Raw genomic sequence first — 8,669 nt, 5'->3', positions numbered from 1 at the left:
CTGTGGGAGGTTGGAGGGTGTCAGACGGGGGAGCAACCGCAGGGCTCGGTGAGGGGACATGCGGGCTTCCCCTGCTGGCAGGAGCTGGTGCTGGGCTCCAGGGAAGCCTCGAGAGCCCTGGGCTCGGCCAGGGACACGGCGGCCGCTGTGGAGGCGGCCTGGGGCCCGCCTGTGCCCAGGACAGTGAGGGCCAGGGTGGGGACAGAAGCACGGGGAGCAGCCCCAGGAGCTGACGGGCAGGCAGAGTGGTGCTGTGATGGCTCAGACCCACAGGACCTGACTGGGTGTAGCGGGGAGTCCTGAATGGTGGGAGGGCGGAATCACTCAGAGGGACAGAAGCCAGAAGAGGCACGGGGAGGGGGTGGGTGGTACCTGGCACACCAACAGATGTGGAACAGAGGAGCTCTGCTCAGGGAAAAGAGCCTTCCCTGAGAGCCCAGGCTCCCTCAGAACCGCACCAGCAGAAGCCACCAACGTCCCCTCCCGGGCTTGCCTCCCACTAAGGACCCAATATGGTAGAGGAAGATGAGAAGTGAAGGCCTTGGCTGAGAAGTACTTTTTCATAGACATCAATTCATTCAACATTCAAATTGAATCGCATCCCCTGCTTGAAACACTTCAGTGCTTCCCATTTCCCTTTAAGATCGAGCCTGAGCTCCTTAAAGAGGATTATAAGGCCTTTCGTAATCTGGCCACAACCTATCTGTCCGGCTTCCCGCTCTCTACTGGGCTTTAACACATGCTATTTTCTCTGCTTGGAACAGCCCCTCAGACGACCACTTCCCTCCCCATCACGGGGATAACTCCACGCCATTCCTCAGCTCAGCCTGGGGCCGCGGTCCCAATCTGGGGGCCAGTCCTCCAGGAGAGGAAGAACAGTGTGCTGGCTCGGGTTCTGGAGCCAGAGAGACTGGCTGTTCGCATCCTGGCGGCACGCCCCTTAGGTGGGGATGACTTGGGGCCGGCTACTTCACTACTCTGAGAGCCTCTGTCTCCCCCTGTGTCAAACAGAGCTGACAGTAGTTTAAACAATTATGACATTTAAACTGAGGCAGAGGTTACGTAACTTGCCCACTGTCCCACAGCTCGCTCGGCAGAACCCATAGCCAGTAATGGTGGAAGCAGGATCTGGGCCTGGGCGGGCCGGTTCCAGAGTCTGTTCTCTTTCCTTGGCTGTCTTCCATGGCAGTCTTCCCCACTGTCAACTCCTCAGGAGGGCGGCAGGGGGTGCCTTGTTCAATATGGTGCCCCAAGGACTAGCCCACTTTAGTCCAATAACTATTTGCTGACTGTAGCTGTATTTAGAGACTGTTTTCCTTTATCCTGTTGTGGGCCTGGGGGTCCAATCACCTCTCCAGGGCTGGTCACTTCTGCAGTAGGCACTGCCCTCATGTGACCCTTGGTAATGGGGCCATCATCCACTTACCTGGACTGTGGTCCTTCTTCCACTGGGATAACCAAAAGCCCCGAAGTTTGAGATCCTTAAAAATGAGCAGGCTCTGTGGACACAGGAAGGACATACTGGGGCTCTGAGGGCAAGAACTTCAGGTGCCGCTTAAGGTATGGACTCCCCCAGGGGCGGGGGGCACTGCCTGAGTTTAGACAACGGTGGTGTCCAGGCCCCTGTCTCCAGGCACTCCCTCGCCCCACCCCACCAGCTTACCACAGAGGCGATGACAGGCTGCTTGGCCATCCCCCCATAGGTCACCATGGTTCCTCCAGGCCTGAAGGGTCCAGAGAGAAGAGAGTGGTCGCAGGGAGAGACAGAGCCCTTCTTGAACCGGTTACAATGCATCTATTCCAACCCTGGCTCCTAAACCTCGTTCTCAGAATCCCTGGGAAGGGTTCAAAAATACAGGTCCCTAGGCCCGACCCAGACCTAATGAATTGGAAGCAAAGCTCTACATTAAAAACGACAGAAAACAAACAAGCAAGCAAACTCCCCTTGCAGATGACCTCGATGTCTAGCCAGGGTTGGGAGCCCAGAGTTAAGCTCCCAGTCAGGCTTTGAGGAAGAGCTGCAGAGAAGAATACTCCCCTGAGCAAAGCTCACAACCCGAGTCGTGAGTGGAGCCAGAAGTAGATCGGGCCGGGCTCTACTCCACTGTCGGTGTATGACGCTGGGCAACATGTCCACAGCGGGCCACACTGCCTCTCCTGTACACGCTCCAGTGAGACGACGCAGCTAAGGAATGGTGTGGACAGTGCAGAAGACAATGGCAATTGTCAGGACCTGCTGTCTGACACCCACACCCGCCCCAGCGGTCAAACAGGAGAGGGGCTCATATAATTTTTAAAACGTAAGCTAGGACTTCACATGCCTGACTTAATCTGTGCTCCCTTCGCCACTCCCCTGGCTCTTTTAGGAGTTTGTTGATGAAGGAGGACCCGAGATACATTTTGGGACAACACGAGGGAGGCTCTGTGAACTCCAGGGTGGAGGAAGCTGCTGAGAGGCAGGTAACTCTCTGTGCCTGAGGCCGGGGGCCAGTCGGGTCTTAAGTTCCCTTCAACTGCCACCTCCTCTGGAAAGTAGCTCCTGCATGGTGGGGGGGCGAGCCCTCCCTCTGTGGACCCGCATTACACTTGATCTAATCAGAATGGCTACCGTATACTGGGTGTTTACTATGTGCCAGGCACAGGTCTGAGCCCTTCACATGTGCTGGCCAGTGAATCCTCACGGTAACCCCAAGGCAGGACTTTTATGACTCCTATTTCACAGACGAGAAAACTGGGGCCCACCTCTCATTAGTAGAGCGCTGTGTACAGACCTCAGAGCCCCCTGGACTCACCTGAGGCAGAAAGGGTTTATATCCCCCCATTTCACTGATGAAGAGACTGAGACCTGGATCGTTTTTCACATATGGCTTAACTTTTCATAGGTCCACAGCTAGTAAGCATGAGCCACGGGGGGGATGGCAGCTGGCCTCGGAGGCTGCCCAGAGTAGGGCTGAAGAGGTATGCTCGGAGCCACAGCAACTCGGGCAAGCTGCCTACCCTCTCTGGGCCTCGTCTGGACGGGGATGGGAGCAGTACCCCTCACCTAGGCGATTGTGGAGGGGGTACATCACGCACTCTGCACAGCCTGGTACGTGGTAAACACTCTGTGATTGTGACTACAGCTCTCTGGTCACATGACCCAAACTGCCATCCAGCCTGAGTTCTAGAGGGTTCCCTCAGTGTCTCAGCCATCTAGGTACCCTGTGGCTACTGAGTGCTAGCAAATATGTGTTAACAAATGTTGGTGCTCTAGTTGGGAAATGTCCTTTCAGGCGCCCTTCAATTCGACAAGATTATATTAACGGAAAAAAAGAAGGAAAGGACATGCGCTGTCAACACTGTCAACGTCATCCCCCTCTGTGGTGGGACGATAGGTGAGCTCTGTGCTTAACTTTTCCTTTGTACTTTTACATGCTTTCAAGATGTTCTGTAACAGCATGATGTTACCTTTAAAATCAGAATCTATTTTTAAAAGCTAATAAAAAGCTTAAAAGCTAATAAGCTAGGACTAAGTGACTTTTTCAGATGCTCCTAGGTTATGAATCCTTACCCGTTCCCCTATCACAGAGCGCCCAGGAGTCTACTTCTGGGGTCCCTAGGAGAACAGAGCTGGACGGTCATCTGTAAAGGAGGAGGCTGAGAGAGGGAGGGCCCAAGTAACTAGGACGTGACGTGGGTCCCATCTTCCTACTCAGGGTCATGCTGACCTGGCCTTGGCCTGCACTGGCCACTGGGACTTGGTCACTCGGTGGTCCTCCTGTCTAAATCCCGGGAGGGCGCCTTTGTGCACTGGACCCACGGGGCCGAGGGACTTACGCCAAGTGCCGCAGCAGCTCCGTGGAGCTTTTCCCGCCGACACAGTTGAGAGCAAGCTGAGGCTGGGGCACGTCCTGGAAAAGAAGGGACCTGCAGTGAGCGAGCTACCCCTCTGTGGTGGGGTTTGAAGCTTGCTAAACAAACAGCACTTCCCTGGCCCAAGGGCTGTGTCAGGAAGGAGCGAAGAAAGTGGGACAGTCATGCCTTCCAACTCCATCTGGGAAGGGCCTTTTCTTTACCAGCTTAATCCTGTTATCTGTTTTAGGATTTTGTTCAAAACTCACCTCCTCTGGGAAAGAACAGACAAAGGGCACCTATGTTCTGTTTTGACGGACTTCATTTCCCCCTCTTCTCAGCACTTACAACTCAGTTTATATTAGATGTGCTGACCTACTGCTTCAGAAATGTTCTCAAGAGGCGTGTGTTCTCAAGTAAATGTGTGTCCGGTCCCTCCAGGGTTCAGTGATAAGAGGCTGAGATGTGGTTCGGTCACTTACTAGGTGTGCTGGGCAGGGTTAAGGGGCTTTGAGTTCAGAGAGGCCTGGAACCAGCCCGACTCCACCACTTATGACTGTGTGGTCTCAGTAAAGTCCTTTCTTTTTTTCCAAGTCTTCGTTTTCTCACCTATAAAATAGATAGCACCTACTTTGTAGAGCTTTTGTGGGGATTATCAGATAAAGTATAAGGCAGATGCTTTGGAAATGTGACTCCTTTTCTTTCTCTTCCCTCCTGTACCTCAGTTTCCTCAGCTCTCTCCCAGCTCTGAGATTTACTTCGGCTGTGTGGGCTGACGTAGTTCACCACTGACATTCAAAACTACCAATCACACAGGGTTTCCTAAACCTTGTCTGTCTCTCCTGCCCCCTCACAGCCCCGGCCACTTAATGCATGCTTTCCCCTGGCTGAGGGAATGGGCTTTATCCTTCCACGAAAAGAGACAAAGGGAGGATTTTGGAGACATGGGGCCAGTGCCAGCTTTTCTAATTCAAGTGAATTTCTTTCTTCAGGGAGTTGGGCCTGGAATGGAGGTGCAATGTCCCTCATCACTGGTACCTTAAAGAAGTTTTTCATCTCATGCTTTCTTAGTTCCTCTTCTGTGACAACATGATGGGCCCCCAGATTCTTCAGTCTGTCGGTCAGCTTCTGGATGTCAGGTCTGGAAACCAAACACAATCCAAGGTCCTCGTCATATCTGCTCACTTTCTCCATGGAAGGCTCCCAGGACCCCTCTGCCACAGCTGTGAGAACCCGAGTTTCTCTTTGTGGGAAGCTAAGCTGGGCCTGGCCACCAGTCTCATCACATGCCAGCATCTCTTGGCCTCAGTTTCCTCACTGGCGTGAGAGAGCACTGGGTGGTTTCTACTGCTCCTGTCAGCTCAAGGACACTAGAAACCATCTGGGCTCAGGGAGGAGTCATTTCACTTCCTGATTTCTTCTACTGAAACGACAAACTCTGCTTCCTTTTCCCCTCTTTTCAAGGGGCTTTTCAGAGTGCTGTGCAAACACACTCCGGTCCAGGAGTGGCTCTGAGCCTCTTTACCAAGGCAAACAGAACAATTTCTTTGTTAGCACAACTGAGGGGATGGGGAACTGAAGCAAGTATCAGTTCTCCTGCCAAGGCTGGGCTTCCCTGAAGAGACACAACCACGTGTGTGGATGGTGAGGCTTAAGGAAGTTGGATGATATGATGGAGAGAGAACAAATTGGGAAACTAAGTTTGTCATTGGTTGGCTGTGTCTTCCTGAGCAAGTGGCTTCCTCTTTCTGATGACAAACCTGCCCCATCTCCTTTACATCTGTATTTAGTGCACTTCAAAGTATCACACAAATGCAAGGGAAACAAGGGCTCTGGGTTAGTTGGTTCACGGAAAGAATAACACAGCTTAAAACATTCCCAAATGTGAACTGTGGTTTTAAAAACATGAGGTTTATCACAAGTCAAGAGTCTCAGAAACTCTTAGCTGTTCACTAAGGGCCTTCTCCTTCCTGCCCTCCCTTTACATTTCAGATTCATTCATCCTACAGCCAAAAGCAACTGGACTTCAGTGCTGGTGGCTGACTCAGCTATAAGCCAGCTCCTGCCCGCAGGAAAGGAAGACCGCTTACGCATGGGCGCCACCTGGTGGAAACATGGGCACCCGCGGGTGCCAGGTGGAAAGGCCCAAGTGGTGTGCTGGGATCAGGCCTTCCCACGCACCTGTCTCGGACCACGTTGATGGTCCTCAGGCCCAGGGCTGCGGCGATCTGGATGACTGCTTGCCCCACTCCACTGTTGGATGCATTCTGGATGACAGAATCCCCTGTGGAGCCAGGAAGAGACTCAAGTTGAGACCTGTAATAGGTCAAGGGCTTCCAGCCTAGAATCCTATTATAGGGCCGGAGGTGGAGTCCTCAGACTCTGAAAGTACCCAGGACCTGGCTGCTGAGCCTTCTCAGTCCTTGGACTGTTGCTCACACTTCTCCCGTGCCCCTCAAACCTCTACAACACCCGCGAAGCCTGCCAGGGTTCAGCAACTCAAGAGTTCACACTGGATGCAACTTAGACCCTGCTGTGTAAATGATTTTGCATCCTCATCATCCTCCCAATTTTTATGTCCACAAGTCTCTGCTTAGGTTATTTCTTTGGCTTGCAATGTTTTCCTCTTTCCATCTCCCTTCATTTTCAAATCCTAATTATCCTTCGAAGGACTGCTCGAGTGTCTACATGAAGCCTTCCCAGATTCTTCCCCCGTGCACTCCCACAGCACTCTACGGCCGTCTCTGTTAATGGTCACGGTCAGCCCTGACTTATACTTGGTCGTTATCTCAGTCCATTTCTATCAACAGGCTGCAGCTTCTTGAGGGGAAGATGCACTGCCTCAAAATGGGATTAGAGCTGCACTGGAGAAACTGGCAGCCCCTGAAACAGGGACCTCCAGACAGTCTGTGGTCAAAGCCGAGGCCTAACTTTGGACTTAGCCAACGGGGGAGGCCACGGGCCATGCTGGGAAAAGCATGGGCTCTGGAACGAGACATACTGGGGTGTGAGTCCCAGCTCCTCCACTGACTGTAACGGAAAGTGAGCGGGGCGGGATGAGTCCTGACCTCTTTGAACCTCAGTTTCTCCCCCATGAAACAGGAGTCCTAGAAGCACCCACCAGGGTGCTCCTCATTAGAGCCCAGTGCTGTTGTGTCCGGGAAGGGGCTCTGTTCCCCTGAAATGCTATCTGGGTTTTGAGAGGCAGCAGGGATCTTGTGCTAGAGACAGAGGACTTTCTGGAAGAAGGCCCATCCTCCTTAGCTAGGGTCAGCCTACAGATCGTCACCCAACAGTGGGTCATGAAACCAACCTAGTGGGTTGCAAGCTTTTTTTTTTTTAAAAGTTAAAATCAAGGAAAATAGAATAAAAAAATAGTGGAGTGCATCACACATAGTGAGGGTAAATATTATTCCACGAAACTTTGGTTTTCATTACATATATATTCATATACGTCTATATACTGGAGGACAATTTAAAGTGTAATTCTTACTCTGGGTCAAAATCACACGTTTCACGCCAGCCCTGGGGCAGGAAGGTGGAGAGATACACCGTGTGCACAATAGGCCACAAAAGGTGGCTGGCGTCACAACAGCCTGATGTGGCGACCACAGCTGCAGCCCACATCACCGGGGCTCTGAGGGGAGAGGATGCAGGCGACCAAAACATGTGCTGCACTGGGACTTGAGCAAAGGTCCCTGATCACACCTGCTGGCTTTCTGCACTTCAAGAGACCTAGGGCTGCTCTGCCACAGCTGGGAGAACCGGCATTTGTCTGCAGGAAGCTGGGACTGGTTTTCAGCCAGACTTACGCAGAGCTGCCACCGAAGGTGATCACACTCCGGTATCTCTCCACCTCAGTTTCCTCGTCGGCATGACAGAGCTGGACTGGGTGATCTCTAGGGCCCCTGCCAGCTCCCGGGTATGCGTGGTGTGTGGGGTAACCCTCCAACCACGGGGGACGGGAGTTGGTGGGTAACTGGCCCAGCCTCCTGTCACTTAGTTCTGAGGAGGGTTCTGTGGGGGTCTGTGGAGGGTCCCCAGCAGGACTGGGCCCCGGTTGCCCACGGCAGGAATCAGCTTTCGCTGGCTCTTCCTCCTTCCCTGTCCCTGTCCCCAGTCCCTCACTCTTGCTTCCTGGGGTCACCTCCCCAGTTCTTTTCTTAGGCTTTGCTTTCAGGGGAACCTGGAATAAAACACCTGGCTTTGTCATTTTCTTGCTGAGTGATCTCATACAAATAACTTACCTCTCTGGACCTCAGTTTCCTCATTTATAAAAAGGGAGAATGCTAACAGCAGTGCAGCTTTATTGTGCTGTGTGCCAGGCCCTGGCTAAGTGTCACACGGCATGCTGTGGTGAGCCCTCAGAACCCCTTACTCTCCACTTTCCGGGTGCAAAGTCTGATGATCTGAGAGGTCAGTTCCCAGTTAGTGAGGCGAAGCTGGGGTTCAGACCCGTGCTGTGGACCTCATTGCACCGCTCTGACGTCCAGTGCGTTTGACGGGGCAATGCATGGACAGGCACGTATGTGAACTGGAAAGTGCTCTGGCAGTGCTGAGTGGAAAGACTAACACTAAGTTCAGCATTTTATTGAAAACACAGGGACTGTGTCTATGTTGTCTGGCTTTGTAGCCCCAGAGCTCAGCACAGCTCCATACGATTTTGCTGAATGACAGAATTCCATCCCAAGCTCTAGGGAATGTGACCCTTCAGCGGTTTTCTAGGGTGCACTCCTCATGAGGTTTCAGCATGTTTTCCAGGATCCAAGCTAACACCTTTCCATGTAAAGCAACACCACCACCCAGGTTGGGGCCATTTTCCTCGCAGGTAAGTTCCC

General features: G+C 52.7%; 1 protein-coding gene across 1 annotated transcript in view; it reads right to left on the bottom strand.

Annotated features, from left to right (window-relative positions):
- Positions 1-8,669, bottom strand: part of MECR (mitochondrial trans-2-enoyl-CoA reductase) — a 37,353-nt gene that overhangs the window by 6,942 nt on the left and 21,742 nt on the right. The window contains exons 5-9 of the mRNA XM_022551972.3: positions 6,013-6,115; positions 4,870-4,972; positions 3,817-3,890; positions 1,664-1,724; positions 1,427-1,499 (exon numbers count right to left, since the gene is read on the bottom strand). Of these exons, the coding sequence (XP_022407680.3) occupies positions 1,427-1,499; positions 1,664-1,724; positions 3,817-3,890; positions 4,870-4,972; positions 6,013-6,115 (414 nt within the window). The remainder of the gene's footprint in view (positions 1-1,426; positions 1,500-1,663; positions 1,725-3,816; positions 3,891-4,869; positions 4,973-6,012; positions 6,116-8,669) is intronic.

The sequence above is a fragment of the Delphinapterus leucas genome, chromosome 1, assembly GCF_059928025.1.
Source record: "Delphinapterus leucas isolate spDelLeu-1000000601 "Yukka" chromosome 1, BTC_Dleu_Yukka2, whole genome shotgun sequence".
In the NCBI taxonomy this organism is placed as follows: Eukaryota; Metazoa; Chordata; class Mammalia; order Artiodactyla; family Monodontidae; genus Delphinapterus; species Delphinapterus leucas.
The sequence above is the reverse complement of the archived record's forward strand: the minus strand, read 5'-3'. Positions and strand labels throughout refer to the sequence as shown.